General features: G+C 51.9%; 1 protein-coding gene and 1 long non-coding RNA gene across 2 annotated transcripts; one reads left to right on the forward strand and one right to left on the reverse strand.

Annotated features, from left to right (window-relative positions):
- Positions 1-468: 468 nt before the first annotated feature.
- Positions 469-3,933, forward strand: TFF3 (trefoil factor 3). Its single transcript, XM_086315642.1, has 3 exons — positions 469-627; positions 2,293-2,439; positions 3,733-3,933. The coding sequence occupies exons 1-3, from the start codon at positions 501-503 to the stop codon at positions 3,744-3,746; spliced, it is 288 nt and encodes a 95-aa protein (XP_086171768.1). The 5' UTR covers positions 469-500; the 3' UTR covers positions 3,747-3,933.
- Positions 3,934-5,844: 1,911 nt separating this feature from the next.
- Positions 5,845-8,874, reverse strand: LOC147379036 (uncharacterized). Its single transcript, XR_015131945.1, has 2 exons — positions 8,471-8,874; positions 5,845-7,912 (listed from the first exon to the last, which is right to left on the reverse strand). It is a non-coding gene; the product is annotated as an uncharacterized LOC147379036 (long non-coding RNA).
- Positions 8,875-13,936: the final 5,062 nt, after the last annotated feature.

The raw sequence follows: 13,936 nt of genomic DNA on the forward strand, positions 1-13,936 counted from the left end.
CCTCTACCTTTCAAGAGCTGTGACACAGAAATGAAATCAGCACACCTGTTTTCCCTGACTTGTGGTTGTCGCCTGTCTTTTCAAGTACTCGAGGTTGGCCTGGGATTAAGTGGCCTGGAAACTCATGTCACTGAGCAGGGACCCTCCTGACCTGCTCCTGGGTGGGTTGTTGGGTGGTGCCCAGGCCTGATGGTGCTTCCTTGAGCCTCACACTGAGCCTTTGTTCTTTCTTCCTGGCCAGGCTACAATGGGCATTGACCCTGCTCTGGCTCCCAGGTGTTCTCCCAGATAGAGAGGTGTTCACAGGCAGCTGCAGCTGCCATTGCCCCTCACTTGCTACTGCAAAACAGTGGGGTGGGAAGCACCTCTACCCTTTGGGATGGTCGAGCCTCTGGGGACTTTGAGTGGGCGGGGCTGGAGGGAAGGGCTCCCAAACAAACAGAACCTGGAGTGCCTGTGTAAACACAGGGGTATAAATAAGTCTTCTTGGCCAACTCAACATGTTTTCTGAGCAGTCAGGTCCCCAGAGCCAGCCTGTGACCATGGAGGCCAGAACATTCTGGCTGCTGGTGGTGGTGGTCCTGGCCTTGGGGTCCTCCAGTTCAACCGGGCAGTATGTGGGCCTGTGTGAGTACCGCTCTGACCCCCTCCCACTGGGCGGCAGGGAGGAGGAGGGGCTGAGTGGAGAGTGGGAACACAGGACTAGGGGACAGGACATGGAAGAGCCAGGCTGGGGGCTTTCTGTGGGCTAGAGGAAAGTGGCCAAGCTCCTTAATAATTTAATGATTGCTACTTTAGCCACCTGATGCAATGTACTTTACATTAAGAGCATGAAGGTTAGAGCTGAAGGATCAGCTGTAGTATGGAGTTGGGTTTGCTCGTCTCTGTTACTGATCAACTACTTTAGCCACCTGACTCATTGGAAAAGATCCTGATGCTGGGAATGACTGAAGGCAAAGGAAAGGGGGGTGGCAGAGGATGAAATGGTTAGAGAGCATCACCAACTCAATGGACTAGATAACTCAATGGACATGAGTTTGTGCAAACTCCAGGGGATAGTGGAGAGCAGAGGAGCCTGGTGGGCTACAGTCCATGGGGTCGCAAAGAGTCAGACACAACTTCGGGACTGAGCAACAACGGCAGACTTACCAGACACATACATTTTCTCTCAGCAGCCCTACGAACTGGGTCTTGCTGTCCATATTTTGCAGACAAGGAAACTGAGCTTCAGAGAGTTAATAACTGACTCTACTGGTCAGTGTGGAAAGCAGGATGGGAACTTTGGTAGCCACACAAAGCCTACCCTCCCACTGCCTTCCTTGCTGGAGACTTCTGAATCAACAGTATAGGTCTTTCTACATTATTCTGGCACATTCGCAAAACACAAAGAAAAGACAAATGAAAACAGCCGCTTCCAGAACATTTTCAATACCTACAGTTTTCATTTAGCCATTGAATTGTGATTCCAGGTGGGGCATGACTGTTCCATTAACTGGATTTTGTAGAAATTCAAGTGTGGCTTTTATCAGGTTCTGAGTGGTCTCAAACTTGGGAGCCATCAGAATCACCTGGAAGCTTTTAAACCTCAAAGCCCAGTAGGATGTGCCAACTACATCAGAAGGTCTCTGGGTGGGAGCAGGTGTCGCTGGTCCTGACCCCACCGTGAGCAATGTTTGGGAACCAGTGGAATAAGGAATTATGAATTGGCAGCCATAGAAGAGGATTCTAGGTTCCCTGTGAATTCTATTTGCCTAAGGAAAAATCCGGTTAAGGAATGAGGCACAGTGGACTTTTGCTGAGCTTCTGACATAAAGACTTATCTGAAAAGTGAATCATAGAGACCCACAGATACACAGGCACGGTGTGTCAAGGGAAGGAGGGAGAGGCAGAAAGGAGCTCACATTGCGGTTTTCTTACTTGAATGCCTATCTTCTATTATCCTATTCATTTTTAAGGGGGAAGTTCTGTTGATTAAACACTGAAGGGGAACTTTGTTTCCGGGTTCAGGGGACCCTGGATTCCTGTGGGTACCTGCCAACTGGCAGGAACCCAGGCTCTACAGGTGCTAGGAGCACCCAAGTGAGAGACCCCGGGCAGCCGGCCAGATCTTTCACAAAACATTTCTCCTTAAATACTTATGGGGAAAGAGGGCCCTGGAGCAGCATGTTGGGGGAGGGGTGGGGTTGTATCCTATGAACTGGGAGCTGCGGGGAGGGTGCGGACTTGTAAATGCGGCCGGTGGACCAACCCCAAGCCAGAGAGGTCTGTCTGACCTGGCTTTGTGTGGACCAGCGGCGAACCAGTGTGCAGTGCCGGCCAAGGACAGGGTGGACTGCGGCTACCCCGAGGTCACCCCCGAGCAGTGCAACAACCGCGGCTGCTGCTTCGACTCCAGCATCCACGGGGTGCCCTGGTGCTTCAAGCCCCTGCAGGAAGCAGGTGAGCCAGATCGAACGCACAAGGTCTTTCAGGCCCCGGGAAGCCACACACACTTGGGCCCTGGGTGGGCCCCCTATGCCACATCTGTCTGCTGGGCAAGGCGGGGCTTCCCAGGTGGCACCAGTGGTAAAGAACCCACCTGCTCATGCAAGAGACACAAGAGACGTGGGTTCAGTCCCCGGGTTGGGAAGATCCCCTGGAGGAGGGCAGGGCAACCCACTCCAGTTTGCTTGCCTGGAGAGTCCCATGGACAGAGGAGCCTGGCAGGCTGCAGCCCAGGGGATCACGAGTCGGACACAACTGATCACTCATGCACTTAGTTTTTCATCCTTTGAGAAAGGTGTTCAGAGTCAAGGCCTTATGTAGAGGGAAATAGCTTAAAAGCTACCCTGGAGAAAAGTGGATATTACATGGGTTTGGAAAACCGGGCTGACTTTCAAGGCCATTTTCAGCAAGCACCCCACTCAGAGTCTTGGTCATTTGTGATCTGTGACGTGCTCTCTGTCTGGACGTGGAGTCCTGGCATGTCTCCCCACCCTGCCACCCACCTCCTGCCCGTACCACGAGGGGCTGCCCCCTCCCTCGCTGGGGCAGTGGGGTGCAGGGTGGCCCTGGGGGACCCTGCCCAGGAGCAGACAGCAGCGCACTGGGTGCTGTGCTTTCCTGGCTGTATTCCGCCCCCCTCCCCGCCTGTCCCCCATCTCCACCCCCATGGAGGTTGCCGTGAGCCATCTGGAGCCCAGGTGCCAGCTCACCTTCTAAGAGGCACGTACTACTATGTGAGGCCCTTTCCTGGAATTGGCACAGTGGCGGGGGTGGGGGGTGGGGGGGATAGGGGCACCCTTGCCCTTTGTCCCTGGGGAATGACAAAGGCGCCTGCATTCCAGCCAGCCGGTCTGCCTCCCTAATCAGTTACGGGGGTGGGGGCCTACCCATAGCCCAGAGCTCCTCCCCTTCCCGCAAACCCCAGCAGAGGTCCAGATCAGCCTCTGGGCCCAGTGGGGAGTCACCCCTGTGCTGATCAGCCCCGCCTCCACCTGCTCTTCAGCCCGAGAGGATACTTCTTTGAACTCTAGCAGCGGCCCTGTCTGGCCTGGCCCATCTCAGGCTCCATTTGTCCTGACCCCTTGGGTACCCCTGGGATATGCGGCTGTTCTCCCAGGGAGTGGGGACTCGACCCTTCCCCAGGGACTTGGCAGGGAGACAACACACACCACCAACCTGGAGAAGCCAGGCAGCGGTGGCTGGGGACCACGTAGCTGAGGGTAACTCTTGTCTGTGCTTCATTTCCAGAATGCACCTTCTGAAGCCACGTGGCCGCCCGACACCCAGGGAGGGGATCTCCGTACTTGGGTACCCTGCCCGCCCACCCAGTGCTCATCCCTCTGCTTCTCTCAAACTGCTCCTGGCCAGGCCTGAACCAAATGCCTGGGGCCTGATGTCTTAAAGAATAAAGCTCCCGTGCTCAGCATGAGGACAGGTCTTCATTCCTAAGACTTGACGCCGCTGTGCTTTATTTCTGCCAAGTCACTCTCTTCCTTCTCAGCCTTCCACCAATGGGGGCAGAGGGCAGTGTCTTAGCATCACCCAGCAGAGGGTCTGCCCTAGGCCTGGGGAGCAGGGAAGGACCCCAAAGTAGCTCCCTAGAGGTGAGGATGCTGCAAACCTGAGACCTAGTGTGGCCGGACAGAGAGTGCCACTTGGACACTTAGAAGGTTTCTCACCTTCTAAGCATCACTTAGAATGGTGTTGAGAAACACCATTTCAAATGTAAGTTCCCCCCAAAAGGTTATTCATGACTTTCATGGTAAAGAGAGAGCCAATAAATCCATTTTACCAATTGGCACTTTTTTGGGTATTTCTTTGCAAGTCAAGTGTAGCATCTGTGACACCTTGGCCTTCTTTTGCTATTTTTCCTCTGAAAATGGATGCGGTTTTAATCCATAAACAAAGTGTCACCATGAGAGCTCTTGAAGTCTTAGCCATCCCCAGATGGAGAGTCATCTCCCCCACTCTTGGAGACACTCGGCTCTCCCGGGACACCAGGAACATGTCCACACCGTCAGACCTAAGCTCCTGCTCTCCAGGCCACATGGCCGACTCCTCTGATGCTACTGAGGGCTGTTTCTGCTGCTCGGAGGCCAGGAAGTAATGCGGCCCCCGAAGGCAGGGCTTCTGGGCCTGAGCCACCCTTCCTGCTGGAAAATAGACACTGGCTCCTTTTCAAAACAAAAGGCTTCCTTTTTAGCCTTGCACTTGGGGCCAGGTCTGTAGAGTGAGAGCCTGTGTGTGTCCTAGAAGGGAGAGGTTAATACCCTTGTTGTAGGATAAGCAACTCATCCCAAAGCCCTTTGAGGGGGCACCAGCCAGAGCCCACCCAGGAGCGGCCTGCCTGTTACACTGAGATGTGTCAAGTGAGGTCTGGTTGGAGGACCAAGAGCTGCCCTGACGCGGCACGTGATTCCCCACGTGGGAGCCCCCAACCTGGTCTCCAGCCCTCTCACACCCTCCACCCCAAGAAAAGGACTCTGTCCCATCCATCATCCCCGATGGCCCTGAGTCAGCATCTCTTCCTGGCACCAACCACTCCCCCCGCTCAATTTGTCCACAGATTCCCAACAGCATCTCCCCCATAGGTCCCTACTCATCCCCCACCCCCAAGAGGACAGGGCACTCAGCGTACAGCCTTGCAGGGTAAGGAGGGAGACAAGGCTGGGACCACAGGGGACGATTCCCTTCCCCCACCTTGGAGGCAGCCAGGCCCCTGCACGCGCCCTCCTGGATGGAGCCCACTGGAGTCACCGTCTCCCCACGCCACTGATGCCACTGCCCACCTGGCACTCCTGTCGTCAGCTCAGAGCCACTGCTTCTGTGTCAAGGCCTCCAACACCATCAAGGGGAGGGGTCCTTGCCCCCACCTCAGCCCCCAGACGGCAGCTTCTACTTGCTCACTGGTTGTTCAGGGTCCTTGCCGGGGTCCAGCCCCAGCTGATCCAGGGTATTCGAAGGACAGACGGCGTAGGCGACCTATTTATTTAAATATTCATCAAAGATATAGAGTAATAGAATGAGGATAGCTCAGTGAGGAAATTCAGTGGAGAAAAGCAGCTGAAATAAGGATAGCTCAGTGAGGAAATTGAGTGGAGAAGAGAGGCTGAAATAAGGATAGCTCAGTAGGAAAATTTAGTGAAGAAAAGAGGCTGAATAAGATTCCAAAGCAGGGAATTTACGTCACCTACGAAGGCCACAGGTGTCCTCCCGTTCTCCCGAAGGAGAGGAGACGCTAAGGCCTCCCTGGTCAGATCTTAGAAGCCCAGGCAAAATTAGTAGGCTTGACAAGCTTCCCCGCCTCAGAGGAAAAATTCAGCCAGAAGGTGAAAGAAAGAACGACATGGGGAGACCAAGTTTCGGTGAACAAGAAAGGGACGTACTTTATTTTCCAAAGTAGTTTTATACCTTAAGTTGTGCATAGAGGATAATGGGGGAGGGGGTGGAGTCATGCAAGGACAGCAGTTCCTGATCCTAATCGAAGCCAGGCCAGGCTTTCAAACTTATCATATGCAAAAGTTTAGGTGATTTACATCATCTTCTGGCCAGGAAGCCTGTTAACATTTTAAGAAACTTATTTTTCTCTAAAGGTGATTATTCCAAAGTCAGGCGCCAGCCTCCAAAAAGCATTGGATAAAGTTGCATTCCTATAGGGCAAAGGTGAGGTGGGCTCAATCAAGAAAAGAATTAACTCAAGGGTCCAAGGTTACAAACATTAAAGCTACTACTTACATTTCTATACACCCATTATATCAATCAGTACACTGCCAAGGACACAGTAGGTAAGGGATATGGAGACTTAGCAGCAAACATTGGCCCAATAAGTGAAAAACCCTTCACCAATACAATTTCTAATCAATCTTTTAACTACTCAAAGGAATCTGTGTTTAGACAGTTTAGAACATCTCCTGCCTCTCACAGTTGGGAGGCTCTGAACAATCACATGTGGCCGGAAAAACCGATTCAGGCAGGCTAGAGGACTTCCAAAGGAGTTTGTAGGTTGAAACACTGTCACACCCAGGAATTATTAACTGGAGCTGTAAGCTAACTCTTTTTTCAGAGAGAGGTAGTGGGGGACAGCCCCCCGTAAAGTCAGAGGTGTAGGTGAAAGCACAAAGCAGAAAGTAGGCAGACTCTGGTTTTGGGGGGTAGATGCTCGAGAATTTCCAGGGGGACTCCTGAGGCTCAATCCTGCCTTTGCGTATGCCAAGCCTCCTTCTTCATGACCTTTGCCACGGGTGGAGCTCGCTTCCAGCAGGTCCTGTCTGGAGAATGTGTTTCCTGGGAAACTTGGAGGAGACTCCAGGCCAGAGTTAGATGCTGGAGCAACATTCGTCCCTACCAGAAGACCTGGCCACAGGTGGGAGGATGGGGAGATGGAGCCTTAACACATCTCTGTTGTTCCTGCAAAGGTCAGAGGGGTCATCACACAAGTTGGGCATCTGGGGTCCCAGTTGGCGTAAACACTAGCCCCTCCCCAAAGCCAACACTTCTCAAGTGGCTCAAACAACAGGTGTGGATCAGAATCACCCAAGGAGTTTCCAAGAGTCTCAGAGTCTGGTGATGAAATTGGGGTCTCCAGGGCAGCTCACAACCTCAGTGATATCCAGTCAGGCAGAGAGAAGCTGGGCACGTCCTTCTGTGCAGGGTCAACATCTGATAATGGAAGCCAAGTGTGTTGTGAGGGTCTGTGACACCAGGAAGGACAAGACCCACAGAGAGGGGCCTGACCAGGCAGACTCGGATCGTCTTTAAAACCGAAACTCTCCAGTCAAAATGAAATACACAAGCAGAGCCAGTGGCTCACTTGTCCTCCAAGCCAAGATAACCGCAGACTTGTGGGGACCTGGACAGGCCACTTCTTAAATAATTTCATATCATTACTGAGTTAGGGCACACACTTCAATCCCATGCCTCACCCTAGCCACACAGGTCGGGGGCTGTGGCTGTAGTAGTCTCATAAGTGTGTTCGAAGACCACCGACATCAGGCCAGACCGCTCTGACCGCAATGGAGCAGGACACAGGGAAGCCCAGTTCCCCATCCTTCCAACCTGGTCCAAACCACAGAGCCCCCTCTGCTGGCTGACCTGAGTGCCTGCAGCTTCCTGCAATCCTAGCTTAAGCCTGTCTCCAAGTCACTCACTTTCTAAATGGGATTTACTAACAGGCCTGGTCACCTGACCACGTTGCCTCCAGACAGCATGGGATCTTGAGCAGAGCTGATCCCCAGTTTCCACCAATTAAGCAAAAACTTCATCTTCTCAGGAAACTTGGAATTTTTTTCTCATTCTCCTTTTCCTTGCGGTTAAGTTTAACCCTGGCCGTGGTGCTCCATTTCCCGCTTCCTGAGATGTCCTCTAGTCCCAGGGGGTGGGGGAGCAGAGGAGGTGGGGGTCTCATGAAAGCATCTAGTGCCCCGTCTCCCTGAAAATAAACATTGAAAAGGCGGCTCAGCCTCCTTTAGTGCACACAGCTGCAGCGCTGTGGGGCTTCACACACTTTACTTCATTCAGCCCCTACAGCAGCCTGTGGAGTACAATCGTTATCTCCGTTTTTACAAGTGAACAAGCAGAGGCACAGAGAGATTAGGTCAGGAGCCCAGGGTTACACAGCAGTGGAGGGAGATCTCCAGGGTCTGCAGGCACTTCCCCACCCCAGCAGCTCTGAGCTCTCAGAGTAGAGAGGGCTCCTTCTTAGTTATCAGGCCAGGAGCTGGGTGGGGCAGCTTCTGGGCGATGGGTAGAAGAGGGGCTTCCCTGTCCAGGTCAGTAAGTAGCAATGGCTGGGTGGCTGCTGCATGTCCTGCCAAAGAGAGCTAGAAGTAGCCCCACTGAACCTGCAGTTTCCAGAAGGGTCTTGGAGGGTGTCCCTCTGGGACCCTGCCTCCATGAGTGCCAGGCCAGGGTGAGAGGGGGAGGCTTACAGAAGTCCACATCACCCTGCCCAGTGTGGAAGCCCAGACCCCAGCAAGCCCCAGCTTACTCAGCAGGAACTGGGTGGAATTCACTCCAAAGTGCCTGAGGGGGAGCCTTAAGTTCAGCCGTAGAGAAAACTCAAGTCACTGGTGTGCACAGTGCAGATGTGTGCACCACGTTTCGTGTGTCTGCCCGAAGCGTGTGGCTGCCCCTCGTTTCATCCTCTGGACAGACACTCAGAGGGTCTGTGTGAAGCCCAGCATCTCACAGTAACGCCTGGGGTGGGAGGAGCTGGGCGGGTCTGGCTCCCAGCATGCTCTGTGTTGGCGGCAGGGTGGTTCCGCCTTTATCCTTCCCCCAGGTGTGGACATCTCACGCTGAGGCCAGCCGGAAGTCGCTGGCTGACACCCAGATGGATCTGTAAAGATAATCAAAGCTAATAAGATGATCAAGCACTTGGCATGCGGCAGACACCCATCAGGTACTTGAGATTTGCTAAGTCCTTGAAAGCCCATGTGGCGTGGGGGGTGGGTACCGCCATCCTGTTTTTCATTTTTTCTGAAGAGGAAGCTTTCGCAGAGCCCTTTAGTAATTTGATCAGGCATCCACAGCCAGGAGGCAGCCTGTGAGGATGCACTGTGGCGGAATCATAGCACCTCCCATCTAATCCATTTTATAAACAGCAATAGATTTCTGACAGATGGCGCTAGCGGTAAACAACCAGGCTTCTGATGCAGGAGAGGAGAGAGATGTGGGTTCGAACCCTGGGTCAGGAAGATTAAGGTCCCCTGGAGGAGGGCATGGCTACCCCCTCCAATATTCTTGCCTGGAGAACTCTGTGGACAGAGGAGCCTGGCAGTCTAGTCCATAGGGTTGCAAAGAGTCAGACACCACTGAAGCAACTAAGCACAAAGAAATTAAATTGTTAATATGTTTACAAGCTTGTGTAAAGAAAGGTCTATAACAATTGGCTAGGTTTAAAAAGGAAACACTGATGGGGAATTTCCTGGAGGTCCAGTGGTTAGGGCTCAGAGCTTCCACTGCAGGGGGTACAGTGCAGGCAAAAAAAAAAAAGAAAAAGGAAACATTGAAATGCTGAAAAACATGAATAATTATCCTAATTACTGACTTGCCATGACCCAGGAGAACATCCCACTGAGCCCTGCTCAGTCCTTGAGTTCTGTGTGACCTGGTGGGGGGTCTCCCAGGGGTGGGTGGTCTTCCTTGGCTCTGGACCCTAGATGTCAATTAAGTACAGAGAGTGCTAACCAATTTTAAAATTCTGGGAGGAGAGGTACTACAATGTGGACTGGGCACTTTTTTCTTTGATTTATCCTTACTTTACCAGTGAAGAAACAAGAGAGAAATTCGCTTAAGGACACAGCTTTGCTAAGACTCAAACTCAAAGTGTGCTGGCATTTTCCTGGGCTGCGTGCAATTTGATCATCACTGGTGGATTTCACGCCCCCCGGGCACTCGACTGACACTGACTGTCCAGGTTCCAAATGGCCTATACACCACCCATTAAACCTTCCTACCTCCTGGTCAGTGCACATCTAAAATTTGAATCTACCAGTGGTCACGGTAGGTTCAAAAAATGAATCGGGTCCCATAGGATCCAGGGATCACTCTGATATCAAATACCTTCCTCACTGATTAATGATGCACATTGTGGAACCTTCCAGAAACCATGGGATGAGCGCTTTGGCTTGCCCAGGAGAAGCCAGACCCGCTGCCTTGCTGCTGGTGGAAAGGGAAAACAAACATCAGGCTTACTCCACCCCCAGCATACACAGTGGGCCATTAAACCTACTTATTATTAACATTACTTGTGATGTTCACAGGCTTTTCTCCTCCTCTTGTGTCAGTGCGGTTGGTCTGTGAGAACGTTGCTCTGACATTTCTTATTTGGCAATGACTCCTTCCGTATTGTTCCAAAATATGTCGACTACTCACTGGAATTCATCACTCTAAGAATTCTTAAATGCTCAGAGGCATAGAGAGGAAGGGTTTTGCAGGGTCAGGTGATCAATGCATTCACCAGGGAAGCCTGCAGGGAGGCGAGTGGGTGATGCCGGAAGTCCCAGGTCTCACTGTGGGTCTGACACCAACAAGTGGAGCAGGGAAGGAAGGACTTGGGGTAGGGGGCAGAGCCTCGGGCCACGGCTAACTTCAGACAAGGTTTCCAACAGGTGGATCCCTAAACCAAGCTGCCCCTTAGCAGAAAACTGCATGGGGAGGAATGGCCAGGTTGGGAGGGGCCTGGGGGAGGTGTCCTGGTGCCGGTGCCCTGGGGCTAGAGGCAGGGTGTGGGTGCTGGGAGGGGCTGCCTTGGACGTACCATGAGAGTGGGGGTCACGCGTGGGGTCTGCAGCCCCACCTCCAGGGGGACAGCTTCTCTGTGCACCTGTTTCACGTCGCACATTTCCTTCTGCTTGAATTTCCAGAAAAGCTTCTGTGGTTTAGATTGGAGGTTGTAAGGATATAAGTATAAGGTTGTTTTCCTACTTCTCAGATTTATTGAAGCATGGATGCTACGGTAAAAACAACCACAGTGGGGATCAGAAGGGACATGGCTGCGTGGATTCTGGAACATTCCGAGGATGGCATGAATGACGTACCTTCTGGTCTGATTTGGAGTGGGGGGTGGGAAGCTGGTGTGAGGAGGGTCATTCTGAGAGTCATGAGGGGCAGGGTGATCACCAGCCATCTGGTGGGCAGCTCTGGTTTCTTTGAGGGGCTGTGCTTGGGACGGTTTGGGGGTGAGATGACTAACTTTCGTCTTATTTGTTTAAAGGCGTGTGTAGAATATTGGTGAATGAGATGTCTAATAAAGATCTTTTTGGAAGGAGTGGACAGTGGCGGGGATGCTGGTGGGGAAGTGCGGGTGGCTTGGAGCAGAGGACGGCGTCTAGAGACAGAGAAACCTGCACAGGGAGAAACCGTGGGGGCGCCAAGCCTCAGCGGGGCTTCTCCCTGTGTCCTGTCCCCTCACACACACCTGCAAGGGAAACCTAGTCCTCCTCTCACGGCCTCTATCAGGTGAGGATCCCAGAGACACCTGGACCCAGGACCAGCCTGAACCCCAGTGCTGAGCCCTGTGGGGCCCTGACAATGTAAAGACCCACAACACTGACTCCTGGTGATGTTCACCCATCGTCTGGTTGTGGTTGTTTAGTCGCTGTGTCCAGTTCTTTTTGACTCCATGGACTGTAGCCCTTCAGGCTCCTCTGTCCATGGGATTTCCCAGGCAAGAATATTGGAGTGGGTTGCCATTTCCTTCTCTAGGGGATCTTCCCAACCCAGGGTTTGAACCTGCATCTCCTAGCAGAGACTGGGAGAAGTGTGGGTGTGGGGGCAGACTCCTCCAGGCCGCTTCCTGTGACTGGACCGACTCTTTGCCATCAGCCTCCTCAATGCCTTCTTCTGAAGGCGGGAGTGTGATGCAGGGGTCAGGAGTCCTGGTCCCCCGCTAGACTGTCACCGTCTGAATTCCGCCTCCACCATTTGTCTTGGGACACTTGTCTCATCTCTCAAACTCAGTTCCCTGGCCTGTGAAACGTGCTGGCCATAGTGTTCTATCCCCAAGGATGCCTGAAAAACGAGATCACACATGAAAGCCGCCTGACCCTGCGTTACCACTTTGCCTATCGAGTGGGGCTGGCGTATCTCCTCCCGCACTCTCACTTTCCTTCCCAACTTCATCCATCATAACACCTTCAGAGGAACTGTTTCATTAAGAGAGAGCACAGTGCAAGGTGGACAAAATTCCCCACAGCCTCCACCAGGCCCCAGGCCCGAGTCTCCCCGCAGGCTGTGAGCTGCTGCTGTCAAAAGGAAAGAGAAGTGAGAAACAGGAAAATCTGAAAATAATGATGATTTATTTTCATTTATGTCACATTTTCATAAATGGCATCTAATTTCAGAAAACAAAACTCAAGTCTGCAAAAAATGCACGTACAAATCATCTAAGGAGATAATTCTACAGAGATATACAAAGTAGGACCAGGGTCTATAAGATTGAGTCAGAAAGCTCACACCCTAGGGTCTGCTCAGGTCCCTGTTCCAACAGAGGGAAACAGCCAAGGAGTCAGGTACCCAAGGGAGCCACTGTCACTTAAAAAAAAAAATATATATATATATATATATATGTACGTATGTATAGATGTCATTCTCATCTACAAGAGTGCACACCTCTGCCAGAATTTCCTAAAGCTACGCGGCTATATCAAGGCAAGGTTATCCACACAGCATTATAAAAACCAGAGATTACATAATTACAGGTTAGATATACAGATATATGCACATCTTTACACAATGATTAAAAGTGTTATTTGCATTGACTCTTGCTTTGGAAGGAAGAACAAAGGAAAAAAGGTAAAGTAGCTACTCATCGAGTAAAAGGCAGCAGTTCAGATTCAGCTCTGAGCAGGTATTAAGCCACTCTGTCTGCAAAGAAAATACAAACTTGGGGAGTGGGGTCAGCTACGTGTGCTAATTTTTTAAACATACACATTCTACCAAGAAACCCATCTCTGGTCATCCCCCTCCCCAGGGAGCATTTGATGATAGAAACAGAAAACTTCTAGTGTGGGGAGAGTGGTTCATATTGTTAGCAATTTGGGTGATAGAACCTTTTGCTATCATTTTTCACTGGCCGAGGACTTGGAATGAGGTATTTGTGATGATTCTTGGGTAGCCTGTGTTCCAAAGGTCATAGAAAAGTGTCCCCTAAGGTACACGATGCCAGAATTGTGGGGGGAAAAAGTAGAGATATAAAAACAAAGTATCTACCACAGCCACTGGAATACTCTCGATGAAACCAACCGTGGTGCCTTTCAGATGGGGTTGTGCCTGGGATGTCCAGGAACCCATGAATGTAGGGCTCTCAACCTTGACCCAGGTGCCCACGACTCTCAGTCTATCTCTTCGAGATCTGACCCATTCCACCCAGCTCGAGAGGGCATGTTCTGGGATCCCCAGGAGGGCAGGTGAGTTTGGTAACTTCTCCCCTTGGAATGAGTGAGCCTGCTGTTTCCTCTGCCCCAGCAAAGACCTGCTTGGAAAATACTGTTTTCTTGAAAGCGCCACAGTGCTGATCCAGGGCTGTGCTGACTGGACCACTGCCTCGTGGCAGGTGAAATGAAAGCAAGGCTTCCTGAACACTCCTTCAAGGAGACGCCCTGGGGGGCTTGAGAAGTTGCCCCCAAGCAGGTCAGGGACTGTCACACCTCACCGCCTGGCCATGCCTCAGCATCTCCACCCCAGCTCACCTTGGCCCTGCTGCAGGTGAGGGATGACCTCCATCCTGCAGAGGTACCAGCAGATGGCTTCCAAGTTCCCCAGGACCAGATGTACTAGCATCAGTGAACATAGGAAGTACCATTTAACTGTACACAAAATCGGGGCCACAGTTAAACGCTTGTGCAGGGTTCTCGCTCATATTTATAGACACCTCAAGCAGAGGGTGCGGGCCATGGAGACAGAACTTCGGCTGACTGTAGCCGTTTTCTGCTTTGCTCTTTTCCACTTT

The sequence above is a fragment of the Bos grunniens genome, chromosome 1, assembly GCF_055505025.1.
Source record: "Bos grunniens cultivar Pamir isolate PY7600 chromosome 1, Bosgru_T2T1.0, whole genome shotgun sequence".
Lineage (NCBI taxonomy): Eukaryota > Metazoa > Chordata > Mammalia > Artiodactyla > Bovidae > Bos > Bos grunniens.

Coding starts and splice junctions, on each gene's coding strand:
- TFF3 (XM_086315642.1), top strand. CDS start 501: ATGTTTTCTGAGCAGTCAGGTCCCCAGAGCCAGCCTGTGACCATGGAG. Junction 628..2,292: donor CGGGCAGTATGTGGGCCTGT/GTGAGTACCGCT, acceptor TGTGTGGACCAG/CGGCGAACCAGTGTGCAGTG.